The 21,083-nt window shown below is 42.1% G+C and overlaps 1 protein-coding gene across 2 annotated transcripts in view; it reads right to left on the reverse strand.

Annotated features, from left to right (window-relative positions):
* Positions 1-20,051, reverse strand: part of Ppp2r2a (protein phosphatase 2 regulatory subunit Balpha) — a 55,386-nt gene extending 35,335 nt beyond the window's left edge. The window contains exons 1-2 of one of the 2 annotated variants that reach the window (XM_021654725.2): positions 19,679-20,051; positions 17,838-17,912 (exon numbers count right to left, since the gene is read on the reverse strand). In XM_021654725.2, coding sequence (XP_021510400.1) covers positions 17,838-17,912; positions 19,679-19,685 — 82 coding nt within the window. In that variant the 5' untranslated portion in view covers positions 19,686-20,051. Of the gene's footprint in view, positions 1-17,837; positions 17,913-18,285; positions 18,338-19,678 lie in introns of those variants that run through there. The other variant, XM_060391369.1, reaches the window with a different exon arrangement.
* Between the last annotated feature and the right edge of the window lie 1,032 nt (positions 20,052-21,083).

The following is a 21,083-nucleotide window of genomic DNA, read 5'->3' on the forward strand; positions in this document are numbered from 1 at the left end:
CCCCTCCCGCCTCAGCAGAGCCCTGGTGTGCACAGGCAGATGTATGCATTGTTGTAGTTTAAGAGGATCTAACACAGGGTCTTGCAGGGCTCACAGGACCCAGGAGAGAGATCCTTCCCAGATCTCCAGCTGTTTGATTTTTAATCTCTGCTTCAAAATAACCTAAGCACCTATGCTATAGACCACGTCATTGTGACTCAGGTCACTCAATACAGGTCCCTTCCCTTACTCTCCAGGGGCTCTCAACCCTGTCAACAAACACTCAAGCAGTCAGCAATGTCATCTCTCCCAGCTACTGGGTAGTACCCGTGAAGCGCTTCTTACAGCTTAGTTAGGGCACTCTTCCAGGGTTTCCACAGGTACTGAACTCTCCCTGTTGTGCTCGCTGGGCATTTCAGAATGTGTTTGTCTGTTTTAATACATGGGTTTAGATCACCATTCACTACCACAAGGCAACATAGCTATTTGCTTAAATAAGGTACTTTGCACATTTCTTTCAAACCTGTTTTGGAAAAAAAAAGTGATAGGAAATGTGTATTGGTTTCTCTACCCAAACAGTCTAATTCTACCCTTGAATGAAACAATGTTATTTTCACCTACATCAATAATTCCTAGGATATCTTCTTCTATGGTAATTTTAGTAACTACTGCTGAATTTAAAAAAACGAAACAAAACAAAACATCAGTGTCACCAAACTAAATTCACAGGCCAGGTGTGATAGTAGTACACATGTACAACCCTAGTACCCAATGGTCTAAGACAGAGTAATACATCACCAGCAGCCTAGGCTACAGAGAAAAACTCTGTTGCAAAAACTCAACAAATCAATTTAAACTTGGTTTATTATTATCATCATCAGTTCTAAGACAGTTCTAGTACGTAGTCCTGGCTAGGACTACCCACAATTTTGCCATATAATTAGCAGTAGCCATGAACTGTGCAGAAAGCCTACTGTCTCTGCCTCTTGAGTGCTAAGTTTTATAGTTTAATTAAAAAAAAAAAGTGAGGCAGAGCTACACAAAGAAACCCTGTCTCTGGGGGGTTGTGTTGCTTGCATATTATTATGCCTGCCTGTATACCACATGCACGCAGTTCTCTTAGAGACCAGAAGAGGGCATCAGATCCCTAAGACTGAAGTTACAGACTGTTGCTCCACACACTGCTGGTACTGGGTGGAGATCCGATGCTGGTCCAGTGCTCTTAACCACTGAGCAATCACTCCAAGCCCCATAAACTGAATTCTAACATTGTGAGAACACCAAAACTCAGTTATCTCTGTCATACTTCAACACTATCTACAGTCATAAAGGGAAGCAAAGATGTGACTGCTCAGCAGCGTGCATAAAGCAGCCAACTGCTGAACAGAGGCCCCTGAAATGATATGGTGGTGTGCAATGTGCAAATATTTAATGAGAAACAAACCTTAAATCACCAAATGCATTCTAGCCCACAAAACAAAATATTTAGTTAGGGTTTAATGACTGAAAAGTTTCCCTACAGTATACAACTCCTCTACCTCAGGCCTCACCACCCTAAAGATAATTTAGATACTCATTCTATCTTCTAAGAATAGAGATTAAGAAGGCAAGGGGGCATGGTAGTGCACGCCTTTAAAGCCAGCACTCTGGGAGGCTGGTGTACAGAGAAAGTCCCAGAATAGCCAGGACTACTACACAGTGAACCCGTCTCAAAAAAACAAAAACAGAGCTCATATGCCTTTTACTATAAGACTGTTGGTTCACATAAGACACCCCAAAGTAAAGGCAGGCTACTTCACAGGCTTCATGTGATCAAAGATCCAGAGTCTATGTTTACATCCTAACAAAAGACGCTACCGGGCTGAACTAGTCAGTTCTAGGAGAGACAGATACAAATACAGCCTAGGGAAGTAAAGGAAGAACCCTGTGGAGCTGGATCTCACTGCAAGTATTAGTATAAACTGTTTTTAAGTTTTGTATTATTAAAAAGCACTTCAAATTACTTGGGAAAGTAGGTAGAAGAGCAGAGAATAACGAATTCCTATGTAGCTGTGCTGCTTGTTGTATTTTGTCAACTTGACACAAACCTAGACTTATCTGGGAAAAAGGAAAGTTAACTGTTGTCATCTACAAAATTCACTCCTGACAACCACACACAACAAAAATCTCAGTTTGCGGCTAATGCGTCCTGAGGCTGCAGACCGGACATGGCTGGCTAGCTTCCAGTTTAGTGTGGTGCACAGCCTAGATCGGGTTGTTAATTTTCCCCTGGCTCTGGAAGACAATGCTTTTGTGTGCTTGCTGCCTGCAACACATTTAAGGAGCTGAGGATCTTGGTGCTATTCTGTTACTGGTTATCTTTCCTTTCTGAGTGGAATGCCCTGGTTATCTTTTGTAATTGAGATGATGGTACAAGCTGGACTTTGTCAACTTGTAAATTTCCTTCTGTTTTCTTCTTTTCTCTCACATTTATTCTTCATGGTGATGCTCAGACATGGGTGTTGGGATTCTATGCTGATCTCATTTCCCCTTCTTTCCCTTTTTTTGTTCTACTTTTTGGGAAAATTCTCACTGCTTTTTCTCAGGACTGTTAATTCCTTTGCTGTTTGCTTCCTGTTTCTCACTGTAGTGTGAATGCTATTAAATCCCAATTTAAGCAAAAATATTTTTATTATGTGAAACACTCAGAATTTGACTTTGACCCTGAATCTGCTGACGTAATGAGTTCTTTAGCAGTGGTCCCTCTGATGTCTGCGTGTGCACGAAATATTATAGCCTGTAAGTGAAAGTTGCTATTGTAGTTAGGGTTTCTACTGCTGCAATAAAGTACCTGATTGATTTGTGAAAAACAGCTGGATAACATATATTTTACAAATATGAAAACAGAAGCAAACACTCTAGAAGTCTGAGAAAGACATTCCAGGTATGAATAGGTCAAAAACCAGAAAATTGTTCATTTCAAACTATGTACAACAAGAAAACCTACGATTTTTTGAAAGAGAAACCCTGGTCAGAGATAGTGACTAACTAACAAAGCAACAGGAAATCACCAAGGTGCAAGTAAAAAGAATAGATAATGTGAGCCAGGAATTATGGTTCACAACTATAATTCCAGGACTTAAGGGGCCGAAGAAGGAAGACTGATAAAAGATCTAGGGATTTTCTGATTTAACTATAATAAACAAACAATGTCTGATCATAAGCACAACTCTATTTAAATTCAGTGAGTCACAAAAACAAAGAAAGAAGGAAACAAAAACACATGGAAGTAAGAAGGTGGACTCCCTTGAAAGAAGAGATGAGAGTGTGATAGGAGAGATGAATGACAAATACTCCATTTAACTACAAGAAATTGTGAAAGGATAATTAAAATCAAACAGATGAAGAGTAGGATTTTGTTTCTTAAGGTCAGTCTCACACTGAGACACAATCTAGCATAAGCAATCTCATCTGAGACAGCAAGAAACAACCTCACCTAAACTTGATATTTTAATCTAGAAATGGCTGTGCACTGTGAAGCTCATTGCTCTTTTAAGGCCAGTACAAAGCTCCTCATCCCAAGTTTGTTTATGTGTTTATTTTGTCCACTGTTTAATATCCAGCAAGAGCTCCCTGGCCATGTTTATTTCTGCAACAATTTTTTGCACAATGGATCCACTAGAAACAAAGTAAAGAACTGTTGTTAATCTTGTACTTGAGCCTTCTCTCTGGGGGGTGGGAAAGACAAAGAACCCCGAGCCTATGCAGTCTCCCTGGCAGCCAGCAGGGCACTGGTTCCCTGCAATGTTTGAACTGCACAATCCTTGACACAGATGAAGAATTACTTAGCTCCCAAATCCACATAAAGACTATAGAATTAAAGGGGGCTCAAAATGCTCACTGGCAATACAATTTGTTTTCTATTCTCAAACATCTGTAGAATTTCCTAAGGACACTGAATATATTCATCACTCTAGACAGGGTTCTAGCAAAGACCTGAGATATGTGTTGTACATATTTCTTTCCTGAGAAAAGAAAAGAATATTTACCATTTACACTATTATTTTGAGTAGCAAGGGAAATTTCAGGCGAGGCCTTTTAAAGCTACAGCAATTAGGCAGGGAGCCTTCTGGTGCTCTTAACTTTCCCACTCCCAGCCTCTGCTATGAGCAATTGACCCTAGCCTAGTCCAAGTGGTGTCCCCTCACCCGATTCCATTACTCCTTTTAAAAGGTATGAAGTACACATTACAGAAAAGAATAAAACTCTGGAGAGGTTGGGGTGGGGGAGGAGGAGACCACACTTGAACTTTTGTTACTAAACATTTAATGTTGAATTACTCAGTCAAAATGCCACTCACTCTGCTGACTAACATCAACTGTAACTAACATCAACCAATATTTTGTCCTGTCTCAAAACTGTTTTAAATTAAAAACTCCTAACCTAAATGTCTAAATTAAATACACCAGCTAGACATACAAATACAGCCACTTATTCAAACAAAGCTGGAAAAAAAAACATAATACAAAGCATACATTTTATGAAATGTATTTTTTCAGCAGAAAGGCCTAGACCTAAATGTTAACAAATATCTCTAAAATAGTGAGAATACATTTCTGGTTATCCTAAGCTATAAAATGAAGGTACTGTGTTATCCTCACTCAGAGGTTGGCTGAGTGGATTACATGAGTTCATAGCTAAAAAGTGCTACCTGAACACATGCTAACATTAGCTGTTTTCCTCAACAATTAACACACATTTTTACACTTATTAAATAATTATTATTTAGTGTGGATATTTAGTGCGCACGTGTGTCACAGACTGAGTGGAAATCAGAAGACAACCTTCAAGAATCTGTCCTCTCCCTCTACCAGGTCCCAGGGATTGAACTTTGAGGTATAAACAAACCGGAGGGCCATGAATTGGAGGCCAACCTGATCTATGTAAGTTTTGTGAAGTGAATCAGTCACAACAGACTAGTCGAAGGCATGCTTTTATGAGAGCTTTTGGGAGGCCAGCTTGGTCTCATAGTGAGTTCCAGGACAGCCAGAGCTACCTAGAATGAAACCCTGTCTAGAACAGTAAAGACTGCCTGATTGCCTTTACCTGAGGATCTAAAGTAAAGTAGTTAAATTAACAGGAACTGAAAGCAGAATGGGGATCCTCCAGAACTGGGGTGTATGTGTGTGTGTGTGGAGGGGTTATTGGGTCACCATCTCCCATTGAGTTTCAATCTTTTGGGATCACAGTTCTGAAGTCAAGCAGTGGTGGCACACACCTTTAATCCCAGTACTTGGGAGGCAGAGGCAGAGACAGGCAGACATCTTTGCATTCAAAACCAGCCCGGTCTACAGAGAAAGTTCTAGGGCAGCAGCCAAAGCCCTGAAAGCTAAACCCTGTCTCAAGACCAAAACAAAAGTTCTGAAGAAGTGTTTTACAACAGTGTGAACAAATACAGCACTGATGAACCAACTACACATTGAAAACTGTCACAGGTCTAGGCTTAACTCAGTACAAATGCCTAACAAGCATTAAGACCCCAGGTTCATTCTCTAGTACAAGAAACAAAGACAGATGAAAGACAAGAGACAAAAGTATTTCACTCAAGGAACTCACTGTGCTGTTGGAAAACGATTTGTCAAGGGAGACAGAATGGGAGCACACAACCGTTCTACTGACTCCAGCAGCAACCATTTTCATGCTGTTATCTCTACTTACTGTCTACAATAGCCTGTTCTTTTCAAACAGAACCTTCTCATCCTATTTGTTAACAGCAAATATTGAAGAATCTTTATGCACCTTTAGAAGTTCATCTAACTATAGCACCTTAGACTCTTAGCTTGTAGTAAACTGGAAACCAAAAAAGAACAAGACCAGACCAAAGCACATCTGTGTGCACCCTTGCAGATGGACAGCAGCTTCTAAGAAGGAACGCTGCTCAAGCTAACATTCCTAGATCTCTACATACATAAATACTTTTCACATATTCTCATTTTTCTGTCTGTCTGTCCTGCAGTGATGGGATAAACCTAGCTAGAACCACACATACCAAGTGTTCTCCCAGGGAGCTATATTGTCAGTAGCTACTTTTCTCACTTAATACAGCACACTGGGGTTTAAGTGCTTTCTGAATAAAATATAAAATGTACAACTAGTTCAAAACTCAATACATTCTTGGAATACTTTTGTTGAGACATGAACAGCAGCTAGCAGAGGAACTCACAGAGATCCACCTACCTCTACCTCTGCCTCCCAGAGTGCTGGGAGTAAAGGCATGGGCCACCACCACCTAGCTTAAATCAATATTCTTACAAAAGAATATTCTCTAACATGGTGGCGCATGATTTTAATCCCAGCACTCGGGAAGCAGAGGCAGGCAGATCTCTGTGAGTTTGAAGATAGCCTGGTCTACAAATCCAGGACAGCCAGAGTTGTTACACAAAGATACCCTATCAAGCGAGAGAAAGAGAGAAATGGAGAGAGAGGAGAAAGAGGGAGGAAGGAAAGAAGGGAGAGAGGAAGGGAGAAAGAGAGAAAGCAAGAAAGAAAGCAAGAAAATAAGCAAGCAAGCAAGCAAGCAAGAAAGAAGAACTTACTAGCCAGTCTAGGGAAACTCATTCGTAATCTTGGTACCGTGGAGTCTGAAGCAGGAGGATTAGCTTAAATTGAGGGCCAGCCTGAGGTACATAGTAAATTCAAGGCCAGTCTTGGCTACAGTGTGAAACTGTCTCAAATGCAGTGAGGTGGTATGAACCCTATCACAACTATTAATAACACCCTTGAAACTTCCAAACTAAAGCAGTATGTATGCAAACACAGTTTAAAGCAGATGTATAGAATCTCACAGCATTCAGAAAGCTGAGGCAGGGGGACTGTGATAAATTCAAGAGCTACCTAAACCAAATATTGAGTTCCAGGCCAGCTCTGGCAACTCAAACGAGACTGGCTCAAAAGTTAAAGAGCCAAACTTGGTGAGCAAACTTTTAAGCCAAATGTCTGAGCTTGAATCCAGCCTGGTCAAACTAGCATATTCAAGGCCAATCAGTGAAACTCTGTTTAAAAATATAAATAATAATTTAAAAAACTTAAAGCAAAGGTTCTTGACCTGACTCCTTTGTCACAAACTGCCAGATCTGGATAGATGAGATCATTCAGACTTCCCTAAGTGTTCTAAATCCCTGAAACATTTTCTAGACCTGGTGAGTCATTACTGATTAAGGGATTCCTTCTTCTGAAGTCAATCAGTAAGCTCCAAATTCAGTGAGAGACCCTGTCTCAAAAAGTAAGATGGCTCTGGGCTTGGTTTGAACACCTTTAAGCCATCTCTTAGGAGGCAGAGAGAGGCAGGCTGATCTCTTGCTTTGGAGGCAACCTGGCCTGCATAAGAGTTCCAGGCCAGCCAGGATTACCCTGTGAGACCTGTTAATCAATCAATCAATAAGGTGGAATGACTGAGGAAAAAGACCTATCATCTACTTCTGGCCTCTATACACACAGGTACCTGCACAGACTCATACCTACCACACACATTCCACCTTAAGACACTAAGCAATGTAAGACAAAGTTTATGGACTGCACAATTTCCTTTAATACCTGAAATAAAGAAACTTTACATTTTAAAGTACTTTTTTCATGAAATAAGCTCTACATAACAAAAATGTTATGGAGAGACTACATAGCTGAAGGTGTAACTCGGCTGGCAGAGTGCCTGCCTAGCAGCATACATAAAGCCCTGGGTTCACTCCCCAGTATGTCATATACAAGGTGCGGTAGCACACACCTGAAACAGCAGTATTTGGGAGTTTGAGGAAAGAGGAACAAGAGCTCAAGAGGGACGGAAGGAAGGGGGAATGAGGAAGGGGGGAGGGAGGGAGAATATTTCAGCAAGTGTTTTACACTGCTGCAAAATCTCTTCAATGCCTACTCTAAGATTCTCCTAACATGACAATCAGCTGCATACATGGGGGAAAGAACCTAGCCTCACTCAGCACGGAGGCTGAGAAGGGAGAATATTTCATAATCCTGAGGTGGGTAGTGACAGCTCTCTGGTACTGCAGTCACACTTGACAGGTGCTGGTTTCTTAAACCTCTGGAACCTGAAAGGAGAGCAGCAGCCCATGCCTTCAATTCCACAGCTCTTGCTTACACTTGCTCCAATGAACAGTTTCTAACAGCTCATGCACTGGTCACTGTTAAAACACTTCACTCAGGTACACAGATTTTCCAAAAGGCTGACACAACTTATACAAATGCAACACTTGTTAGGATACCGATATCACCTGAAACCTCAAACTGTCAAGCCCACAATGGCATACATGCTTTCCAAAATTCCAACTTTTGCCTGAAAACTCAAAAATGTACCATGGTCAACAAATGCTTTTTCTTTCTTTTTATAAGACGATGCATTTATTTATTACTTATACAGTATTCTTCCTGCATGTGTGCCTGCTGGCCAAAAGAGGACCAGATCTCATTATAGATAGTTATGAGCCACCATGTGGTTGCTAAGAATTGAACTCGGGATCTTTGGAAGAACTGCCAGTGCTCTTTAGCCCAACAAATAGTCTTAAGGCAACAGGGAAAACAAATACCAAACACCGATGGTTGATAAGCAACTACTGTCTGTCAGGTCTTTTTTGGTTTTGATTTTGAGATAGGCTGTGCCCACAGCACATGCTGCTGTAAACAATGCAGTCCAAAGTGGCCTCAAACTCCTCCTACCTCCATTTCCCAAGTTCTAGACTGGCCTGCACCATTTGTCAGCTCTTTATTTATTTTCTCACTTTTTGAGACTGGATTTTACCATGTAGACCAGGCAGTCTCAAACTCAGAGACTGCCTGTCTCTAAGATTAAAGACACCACCACATCTGGCGTCATTTGTCTGTTCTTAAAAATAAGACAAAACGAAGAGAGCAGCGAGCTCAGTAAACAGCTTTTACAAAGCTCTTTCTTACACAGTATACACCTTCCCCTGCTGCAAAAATGCTTTCAGTGTATTTTCCATGTTGTAACAGAACTTTTATCCACCAGGTATTCAAGCCAAAAGTAAGAGTTCTTACTAGGCTGCCAGGGATATTCTCAAGTGGAACTGGCCAGTCCTAGCTGAGTGTGGTGCTGCACACCTTACTCCTAGCACTTGGGAGGCAGAGGAAGGTGAATTTCTGTGATCTCAAGTCCAGCCAAGACTACACAGAAACTCTGTCTCAAAAATATAATTATTAATCTATCTGCTGTTGAATATTTCTAAGATTAATAATCTTATTAATAACTGATTCATGAACATTAATGATTTTTATTATTACTATCATTATTGATGTACTCTCAATGGCTAGTGTGTGTTGCTGAGAATTATTGTGACCATTAGTAATGTTGATGTCACTGCATTTATTAATGCCAACCAAGATGCCTGCAGGCTGACCCATGTGGCTTTCTCATAGTGCTATAAATGGCAACAGAGTAAAAGGCAAATTCACTGTAGTATCAATCATTACAAAAATACTTTTAATTCATAAATACTGTCAATGAGTTTAGAGGTTGCCAGGCCATACACTGAGAATAAGTGACAACTATTTTCAGTGGTTATAAAGTCTGATCAGAAAAATGGCCACGTATAAGCACACAGAATAGAAATTGATATAGAACATTAAAAGCTTCATACAGCATTCTAACCTATTTATAGTTCGTATCTATTTGAAAATGCCATTAGCAGAAAATTCAGTAAATCCCCAAACTAAAATAATACCAAAACAAAAATAAGGGCTGGGGGTCAGCAGTAAAATGCCTGCCTAGTACATGCAAGGCCCTCAGTTCTCAGTTCCATTCCTGCTAGCAGCTTCCCCTAAATTAAGCCATACTGTACACACCAAAGGAGAAGACCAGGCATGGTCATGGAGGCCTATAATCCCAGTACTTGGGAGGAGGAGGCTTGAGGGTGGACTTCAAAGTCTACCTCTTCCTTGACTAAACAAATAAAAATAATACCTCTATCTGAATTAAAACAGGATCAACTTGTCTTTTTTTGACAGGGTCTTGCTCTGTATCCCACACTGACCTCAAAAATATGATCCTGTTGCCTCAACTTCCAGACTGCTGTGATTACAGGTAGAGCCACGGAGCTCAGGTTGGAGATCAGCATTTGAAATAAAATTGCATTAGGAAAATGAGGGCAAGATAAGCATCTTAGCAGCCCCACTTACACAAGATTACAGTTAATACATTAACCTTCTCAACAAGGTCTGCTTACTTCACAGGGCTCTTGTGAAGATTAATGAGTGAATACATACAACGCAAAGATGCAGAAGTAGTGGCTCAAGCCAATCCCGGTCACCTGAGCACTCTGGGAGGAACAGGCAGGAGGCAGACTGCTATTGAGTTCTGGGCCAGTCTGGACAAAAGAATGAGACAGCATCTCTAAATATAAAGCAAACCAGTGAGATGGCTCAGTGGTTAAGACTCTTCCCACTGATAAACTGTGGTCAATCCCCAGAGACCCACAAAAGAACACTGACCCCAAGTTGTCCTCTGATCTCCACCATGTGGCCATCACACAATATATACATGAATGTAATTAAAAAAAAAAAAAACTAGATTGTGGTGTCACACGCCTTTAATCCCAGCACTTGAGAGGCAGTGGTAGGCAGATCTCTTGAATTTGAAGCTAGCCTAGTCTATAGAGCAAGTTCCAGGATAGCCTGGGCTATACAGTGAAGCTGTCTTAAAAACAAATGAAAATCTCACACACATTTTACTATAAAATTGTTATCTCACGTAAGGAACTTCAAATTAAATGCAGGCTACTTCACCAATTTCACATCAAAGATCCAGATTCCATGTTTACATTCTAACAAAAGGCAGCACAGGACTGAACTGGGCATTTCTATGAGAAAAAGATAAAATACGGACTAAATTCTGCATTAAAATGCATTGGGTCAGCCTGGTCTACAGTGCAAGTTCCAGGGCAGCCAGAGCTAGCCAGAGAAACCCTGTCTGAAATAAATAAACAACAATGTTTAATTAAAAATAAAATGAAACAAAGTATACCACATGAAAGAATGTGTACTACATAAACATTCAATAATGTTAGCTAGCAGCTGTTTTCCTAACAGCCAGGCCAACTCTCCTCCACAATTGGCACAGACTCCAACCTGTGTCCAGGTTTTTATTTTGTTTCTTCTATTAAAGAAGCAACTTAAGGCTCCTTAAACACTTCACGTAAGGAAAGGGAAATGTTACTGCTGACTACATTAGCCAAATACCTAGCTTCAACATTTCAATAACTTTTCATTAAAGACCTTACTTCCAGTGCAGTTGTAAGTTGTCTTCTTACAACTCATCTTAAGAGGAACCAGACAGGCACACATTTGCAAATATGGGAACCTGTCTACTGACTCAAGCAATCTTGCCTCTCTCAACATTTTAATTACTCTACCATTTTCAAGGGCTTGACTGATTTTAAATTACTGATTATAAAATTTACTAGAGTATTAAGTGATATTTCCAATTTACTTTAAAAACTTGGGACAAATGTCAACTAACTCACTTTTAATAGCCACTACTTCTTATAGATTTTTAATCATTAAATGTATAAAAAAAAACTTACTACCTTAAAATACAATAAAGAAACTATCTGTACTACAGACTGCCACTGAGGTTACTTACCAGGCAAATTTAAAATGAGTGGCAGCACTTCCTGTGAAGGTGACTAGATCAGCCAGTAGCAAACCTAGTACTGAAAGGCATCTCAACTCGAACAACGAAACACTGCAGTGTGGTGGCACACGCCAGAGGCAGACGAATATCAGTGAGTTTGAGGCCAGCCTGGTCTACAATGTGAGTTCCCAAACAGTCAATGCTATTTTTTGGTTTGTTTTGTTTTTTAGGACAGGGTTTCTCTATAATACAGATTGGCTGTCCTTGACTTGCTTTGTAGCCCAGGCTGGCCTCGAACTCAGATATCCGCCTGCCTCTGCCTCCAGAATACTGGGATTAAAGGCCTGAGGGGTGACTCATGACCAGCCAATACTATTACAGAGAAACCTTATCTTGAAGAACCAAAAGGGAAAGAGGGAGGGAGGGTGAGAGGGAGGAACAGAAGGAGGGAGAGAGGGTTTTCCAAGAACCAGTCCACAAGTATAGTCTACTAAAACAGGAAACAAAATTACAACGCATTTTGACTGAGATTTTATAAAATCAAATTTTAAACAAAATTCTATCCTAATTTCCTATGAAACGAAGTTTAAGACTGTCAAATATGTAAATCATAAATATTACATTTAAATGAACAAAGTGAAAAACTGTAATTTAAAAATTATTAAATTAGTAAGGTGTGGTAGTACACTCTTGCAGTCCTATCACTTTTGAAGTAGAAGCCAGATCACAAGTTCCAAGGAAGCCTCAGCAAGTTTGGAAGTCTGAGTTTAGGAGTACTACCTATGGAGTCTGAGGCCAGCCTGGGCTACATGAAATCCTGTTTCAAAGAGCGAATGGAAGAGGTGGGGAATCCCTGGTGTTTCACACTGTTCCATTTTGAGTTCATACTTTAAAAGCAATAGGGAGGAAAAGATGAAGCAGTGGGAGTATAAAGAGATGGGACAGTTGTGGCCTGGCCCTTGTTTATGCGAAGGGCAGCACAAGCTCATCATAGCATATTACACACTTTCTGTAAAGCTCACAGCTCTGTTATCAGATTTTAAGCTGCAAAAAAGATGCAGGCAGATACACACACACGGACAGTTAATAGCTAGGGAAAATGAAGCAAGTGATAGCATGGACCCCCACTCGCTCACCAGTGAACATAAACATGGTGCTAATAACGGAAGCAGATTCCCAGGCAAAACACACATGTGCAGCAGCACCGTGGCAATAAGGGCAAAACACAAGAGATGGGGTTGATGTTCAGTCCTCATCTACTAGAGAGAAAACGGAGTTGAAAGTATGCAAAATTGATATAGATGTATTATTATTTTACTGCTCCAGAGACACAAGTGAGCACAAGGAACATGACAAGAAAAGTAAAGCCATCATTCTAAAGTCATTAGCAGGACACTGGATTCAAAACAAAATAAAACAAAAAAACAAAGCAGCCAATGGCTCACGCCTGTAATCCCAACACTTTCAGAGGCAGAGGCAGGGGGATCATTGTGAGTTCGAGGCCATCCTGGTCTACAAAGCGAGGACAGCCAAGGCTACACAGAGAAACCCTGTCTAAAAACAAATAAACCCACCCCCCCAAAATGTCTAGGTTAATAAAAAATGACAAACATCTATATACCTCCTACTCAGGTCAAGATGTCTGAGGCACCCCAACCTTGTCAGGACCTCCCTCCCACCTGCTTAGAGGGGTTATTCTCATGCTAATTAGTAGCTTCTTTTTGTGATCTTACCAGCTTTGTATTTGTCTATAATCTACAATTCAGTCTTCAATTTGTTTAGACGCTGCTAGTACAATCAAAAGAACATGTATAAGTGAGGGAAGAGAACAAGCGAAGTACAATGCATATATGCATTTATATATATGTGTATATATATTATATGTATATAATATATATATATAATATATATATACACACACACACATATATATATATAAAATGATGTGGTGGCACCGTCCCATAATCCTAACATTTGGGAGGTAAAGGCAAGAGGATCAGAAGATCATCCACAGCTGTTCAGAGTTTGAGGTTCCACACACATACATATACTGTGCCTTCACTTTGGCTAACAAAATTTTAGTAGCTATTTTAAGGACAGTACTCTGTGGGGCTGTAGAGATGGCTCAGGGGATAAGAACACTGGCTAAAAACTCTTCCAAAGAACTCCAGTCCAATTACAAGCACCTACATGGCAGCTCACAACTGTCTACTACCTAACGCCTTTGTCTGACCTCCATGGGCAAAAGGCACATACTCAGTACAAAGATGTATATGCAGGCAAAACACCCACACGTAAAACAAACAGCAAGACAATCCCCGTTTCTTCACTCTAATTATCCCTTACTTGCTCTAAGCACTGAAATAAAAATAAATCTTTTACAAGGCTCTCAGAAGAAAGGCATGCTTATGCCTTTAATACCAGCAATACCAGCAGTGAGACAGGAAGAGCTCGAGTTCCATGCCAGCACAGACTATACCACAGAGGCGTTCTAGTCCACAAAAGACCCGGTCTCAAAAAATCAACAGGCCAGGCCTGGTAGCACTTGAGAGGCAGGTGGGGGTGGATCTCTGTGACTTCAAGGCCAGCAAGCAAGTTCCAAATCAGCCAGAACTACTGAGACCATGTCTCAAAAACAACACAAGTCTGTCTATTCTTATGTGCATCGTAGCATTCTGATTTATAGTCATAACTCAATCAAACATCAAAATAACACTAAGGGTTTACAGCAAACTTTTTATAATGGAGGAAAAACTGGATGAACTTATTTGCCCACCACAAGTAATGACTAAAAAAGAATCACAACTTTAACCCAAGACCTGAGTCTGTGCTCTTACCAACTCATAACAAAAAGTTACAAGTCAAGGAAAATTAAAGACTTAAAATGCAATAGTGACCTCACAGACTATGAGAACTCCATGACATGAGAAAACTAGAATGACAGATTTTAGTACCTCAACTTCCTCTCAAGAGAGAGGCTATTCCAAAGGTCAGACACAGAAGCTGAATGCCTGCAGGCCTGTATAGACAGAACAGTAGTAATTTAACATGGGTTTAAGTGTCCTGCCTTGAAGACCAAATGGGCAAACCCTATTCTGTGCTTAAAAACTCCCAAGGCAAAGAAGTCAGTCCAGTGAAGACATTAATTAAAACCCCTACTGAGTCAGTTTCCTAAACAATTTCTCAGTAGTGATAATATGGGGCTACCTCTTTCTGACATCTTTGGGAACTAACAAGAGCAGAAATCATTTCATCCAGTCTCGTCATTTTTATGTCTTAGTACAGGTACCCAGAAGGGCTCCATCTAGAGCAACAGGCTCTCATTCACATTGGAGCAAGGACTCCCGCCTTTGCTATATTATAAAACAGCAAACTAGTAACAGAAAGGCTGTGCCAGAAGTTCATCTCAACTATACTATAGCTTCCATCTCTCTTCTTCCCCTTTCAAAAACCCAGCAACAGTAACACCGACACTCAAAATACTCAATACCTCCAGTGTGCCAGGTGCGGTTCTAGACAGAGCAGTTTACTTATGACCTTTGCAGAGAAACAAATGGCACTAGGCATACAATCTAACAGTGGAGGCTCAAGGCACAAATTATAGTGTCTATTTAACAAAGTGCTGTAAAATAGATTTTAAAAAGTGATTTCCACAGAGGTAATTAAAGGTTATCAGGTGTGACTGAGGGTGAGTAGGATTCCGATAAGGGGACAATTGTAGGAGGATGTCAGACATATCAGAATGGGATCAGCAGGCCGGGGATGGAGCTGAGTGCTATAGCATTTGCCTTGCATTCAACCCCCAAGAATAGCAAAAACAATCCAAAGTAGAATGCATAATGTTTGCTTATAAAGTATCAGTTCAATGGCCTCATTAGCTTAAGAGGAACATATTGAAGAAATGTCATACTTTGCCAGCTGAAATGTTAAATTTAGTTTCTAATCCAGTGGACTCAATAATCTACTGAGGATTTCCGAGAAAAATGACAAACCATGATTGTGTTTAAAATTAGAAGTAAAAAACAAGAAGAAAGTGGGACTCATTTAAGAAGTTACTGCAGCTGGGTGTGGTAGCCACACCTTTAATCCCAACACTGGGGAGGCAGAAGCAGGCAGATGTGAGTTCAAGGCCAGCCTGGTTCCAGGACAGCTAGGACTACAGAGAAACTGTCTCACAAAACTTAAAAAAAAAAAAGTGTTGCTGCAATCCAGACAGAATGGAGCAAAACTGGACTAAAGTGAATAGGGGTATGTATAAAAGAGGAAAGTGTTAAACAAATAAATCAGCATGTTCTGGCTGCTGGCTGGCTGCAAGCACACAGTCAGACATAAGCCACTGACAGCAAAGACATAAGAATGTATCATAAATAATCTAAAGGTAGAGCTATGGGCCACGTATAATAATCATATTCTACATTAAGAGGGGAAAACTTCCCTTTAATAAACATAATAGACAAAGGTTAGTACAAACCAGTTCCTGAGAATCTACAAAGCGAAGCAGTGCGTGACCTGAAAACAGTGCTGTTTATGTGCTTGTGAAGACATAGTACGAGGACAGGCCCTGTTCTTCCTAAAGCACACCTTCCAAGTGTTGATACTGTTAGGAGCATGCTATACCACATGTATCCTAGAAAGTTACTTAATGAATTGAGAGCCAAGTGAAGCTAGGAAGTACTAACAGACAAGAATCACACATACGCTGTGTCTACGTGTAGTATCAAAAAACCATCACTTGTTCAGTTTAGAAAATCAGTTTCTTCTGATTGAAGTCTTCCGCCCCATGATTAACAAGCAAACTGAGTTTCTTAAGGGTAGACAGCTTATGTTCTAGGCACCATACACCCCAGTTCTTAGCATTCAGGAGACCTTTGATAAGGGAATAAACAGAATGCAACCAAGGAATGTTTTTCAAGTACAGAGCACTTTCATAATGTGGCGAGTATTACGCAACAGCATAGAACTCAAGATCCAATATCTGAGTGCAGACTACTCAACAGGTAATGGAGTTACAAAACAGGAATACAAGACTCCTCCCTTCAACATATGCTTCATTTTTCTAAACTAGTTCAACAGAAAACCAGCACACACCAATTGTGTGACCACCACTGACTCAGTCTCCCAATTCGTTAATTCTTCCAAGTTTCTGCTTTCTCATGTGAAAAAGGGATAAGGGCTCACCAGAAAACAAAGATGGAGAGACTGTAAAATATGACAAGTATGCTAATGGCCTTCTATAGGACTCACCACACTGAGTACACATTGGGACAAATGTCACCACACAAGCATCTCATGAGTCAACAGTCTTTGGCCTACCACCACCTGAAAAGACTGCACAACAGCAGTCCATGGACAGCAGAGGAGGACCACTAGAGAAAGGTTCATCTAGAAAAAGAAGTACACATTTCACCAACAACCTTTTGAAAACCAAAAGTAAAGCCCTAACTTCTCTGACTTCTGTTTTGAAAAATCCCACTAACTTTATTGTGGAAGCAGAGACAGGCGGATCTCCAAATTTAAGGCCAGTCTAGTCTACACAGCAAATTTCAAGGTAGCCTGGGATCCAGGAATACATACACATGCACACACACTCCTCCCTCACCACAACAACAATCACACAAACTTTATTTCTGAGCAAAGAAGCCTTTTTGAGATTATCTGTCTCTAACACAAAAGATCATTTCAAAATGCATGCAAGACCTTGACATTCCAAAACTTCAGATAAGTTCTGAAATAAATTACCAAGTTTCTATCTCAAAAAGTTCCCTACAGTGATTTATCACTATATCTTATCTAGCTTAACCCCACACATGAATCCCTGCAAGACAATAAAGTCAATAATTTGAACCAGCATTTTTTCAGCAACATCAACCAATACAACAATCCCATCTATTTCTTATTATCTAAAGACAACACACACACACACACACACACACACACACACACACTCACACATGAAAGTCCAGTGATTTGCATGTAGAATTTATGTAACAAGGAAACCCTAATCACAGGAATCACGGAGCACTTATCACTCACCATTTACTTCATTAATTCAATTTAAAAATAAGGTAAAGCAAGACATTAAAGGAGATACAAAGACTTTCTCAGAAAGGTACTTTTTTTTTTTTAAACTACTGTCCCACCTCTTGGACAACAAACACAAAACATTGAGTTCCTTCAGTACCCAGGACTTTTAAGTCAATACTCAGTTGTCATTGTTAAACTTTCTTACCTTCTGCTACATCATCATCTACAGCTCCTTTCACCTGAGAAAAACACCACTGAATATCATTCCCTCCTCCAGCTCCTGGAAGAAAACACAGCAATTAAAACCAAGTTCTGTTCTGTTTACCCTCATAAACACAGAGATTACCATCTGAGGCAGCCATGATACTCCCTACATAACCACCACTGAACCCTCAGATTTGGAACCAAATTAGGCTCCAATCGTTGGTAGCGCATTAAAAACAAGACTGTAGGTATGAAATATTCAAAGGCATACAGTCTAACAATAACTATCATCGTACAGATATTCAAAACCTCTTTCTACTTTCCCTTCCCCTTGAAGAGTAAGACCTACCAGAAAAAAAGTAAATACCCACAGTTAGTTTTCGTTTAAATGTAAAAAAAAAAGAAAGAAAAGAAAAGAAAGGCCTATGGAAGTTATAAGGCTAAACTACCATGAAATATAGAACGAAGAGAAAACTTCGGGAACATTACTGCCTGAGAGGAGGAATGATTCATATGACCTAAGCAAACACAACGCCCATTTCTTTGCATTTGTTAGGAGCAAATCACTGGCTGCAGACAGAGGAAAAGGGGCGGAAATGAATGCCTGGGAAGAGATGCTCAAAGGAAGTTACTTCTGCCTCCTTTCTCCCACCCAGAGAATGCAAAGGACCCAGAAAGAGCAACCTGGCTGATCTGTCATCTCCTACAGAACAGTTCCAATTATCATTTCATTGTTCAGCAAGGTCAAAGGGCAGCTTGTTTATATAGCAAACTGTAAACCAGCCCAACATAACTTCTTTAAAGGTCCTATTATCTACATAAATATTGAAAAGACAGGGAAAACTGGTTTATCTCAGACACTCACTGACCAGCACTAAAGAGGAAATGGGGGTTGGGGGGATACCCCTAGCTTTCTGGAAAAGAAACTGAAGATCCATCTAGAATTACTCTACTAGCTGAAGGGCTTCAAGACCAAAATGTACACAAAGATAATCGGCCCTCACCCCAAAGGCCATTAAACCTAGCTTTTTCCTTTACCCATTCCCTGCTAAATAATTCCCAATCGGGCTTTCTCCATGCTTTCCCCCCACCCCACCCCCCCACTGCAAGCTTTTATAAAATCTCTCTCCCTTTGGCTATTTATATCACTGAACTCCACAACTATTTTAACTCCAAGAAACCCTTCCGGGAAAAGGACATCTGCACAAACGCTACCGTACAAAATGCAAAGTTTCAATCACCAGCTTCTCCCACCCAGCCCCCACCCCAATCCCTGCAACTTCTATTAAAGGCCTAGCCTTCGGGAGTGGCAAAAAAATAAAAATAAAAATAAAAGACATGGAAGGGAGCGCAATCGCAACGAAATTCGGGCTCACACCCTCACAACACGACCTGCCCGTGATGTGTGTGTGGTGCTGGGGTGGAGAGGAAGGGTGTACGTATTGCCTCCATTGTATTTGAACTTGCAAAGCGCTGCTCCTTATTACCAGCCCGGAATTATGTTTCCACAGGAAGGCTCGCAGGAGACCGGTCAGAGAGGAATGAGCCTGTGCGGCGGAGCGGCGGGAGCAGGGCGCAGAGGGGACCCATCTGCACGCCGGCACCCGCCCCACCCACGCCGTCTCCCACCCCAACCGCACCCGTGCGGCGTTCGTGGAGTGCCAGGCCCGGCGCAAGCCTCCGGGCCCCCCCGTCCCAGCTCAGTGCCAGGCCCGCCCGGCTGCCCCGCACTCGGCCAGCGCCCCAGGCCGAGGCCCCGCCACCATCGTCGCTAGGGGGTGACGGAGAGCGCGCAGAGGAAGCGGCACCCTGTCAGCCGGCCCAGGGCCGTTTTTCCTTTACCTGCCATGTCGTGCTGCAAATGGTGACCCTGCCGGGCTCGTCGGGGTCTCAGCGACCGGGGCTCAGGCCCCTCACCTGGGGATGGGGGAATCGAGGGCGCGGATGGAGGCGGATGGCACCTGAGGGGGGAGGGGACGGGGACCGGGGCGGAAGGGAAGCGGCCCTGGCGGAGCGGCCGGCAGGATGATGGCTTTCACTCGGGGGCGTCCCGTCCCGTGCTCCTTCTCCCGCAGTCGTGGCGGCGGCAGCGGCGGTGGCGGCGGTGGCGGCGGTGGCGGCGGCGGCGGCTAGGACAGCGACGGCGGCCGCGGCGGCAGGGGAAGGCGACTCCACTTTCAAAATGGCGCCCGCTGGCTGGCCGGTGACGTCACTCGAGGGGGCGGAGAGCCTTTGGGGCGGGCCGCGCAGTGTCGGTCACGCCTCTTTCCTGCCGAGCGCTCGTCCCGCCCCGCCCTCTGCGACCCTCGCGAAGAGCCTTGCCTGGAGCTGGGGCTGTAGTTAGTTGGCTCCGGCTGTGGGCTGTGTGCCAGGTATGCCCGCGGTGCCCAAGTGGGCCGCGGCCTGGCTCGTCTGCACCCCTCACTGTCCCAAGCCCTTGCACTAGGGCCAGGACTCTGGCATGGCCTCATCTGTTAACTTAGGCTCGTCCATAGGGTGAGCTGGCCGTCTCTAGGGAATACCCCTTTTGCTGCTCTAGTGACCCAGTGGGTGAGCCCCCGCTCCAATAGAAAAACCTCAAAGTAAAAGGACAGTGATGCGTACTGGCCGCTGCCTGGCCAAGGTGAAAGTTCACTGAGCCCAGAAGGACACAACTGGGCTGGTTCCATCTGGGTTACCTTCCCATGTATGAGAGAGGCTACTACAAGCGGTTAAGAATGGCTCCCCACAGAGACTTAAATGTAGTGAATGGTACAAAAAATGGCTCAGGTCTATTGAAATAAAAGTGGTAAAATCAATGATTAAAAACCCATATTCTGCTGGCTGTGGTGGCACATGCCTATAGTCTCAGCAGCACTCGTGAGATGAATGTAAGAGACTCCGGAGTTAAAGAACAACTGAATCTGAGGCTATCCTGGGATATCCATAGGAGACCCTGGCTGTCATACACACATTAAAAAAGAAAAAACAATTCAACTAAATCCATTTAAATGTAACTTCTTCCAGTCCTATTTCTCTGACATTTTCTCCCATTTACTATTCACCTTTAACTAGGTTGGCTTAATAGTATCAGGTCCCCCGGGCTGGAGTGATGGCTTAGTAGTTAATAGCACTGGCAGCTCTTTCAGAAGACCCAGGTTCAACTCCAAGCACCCACACAGCAGTTCAAAACTAGCTCTAGCTCTAGTTCCAGGGGATCTGACACCCTCATACAAACATACATGCAAAAACAAAACAAGAAAAAAAA

Source organism: Meriones unguiculatus, chromosome 9 (assembly GCF_030254825.1).
Source record: "Meriones unguiculatus strain TT.TT164.6M chromosome 9, Bangor_MerUng_6.1, whole genome shotgun sequence".
NCBI lineage: Eukaryota > Metazoa > Chordata > Mammalia > Rodentia > Muridae > Meriones > Meriones unguiculatus.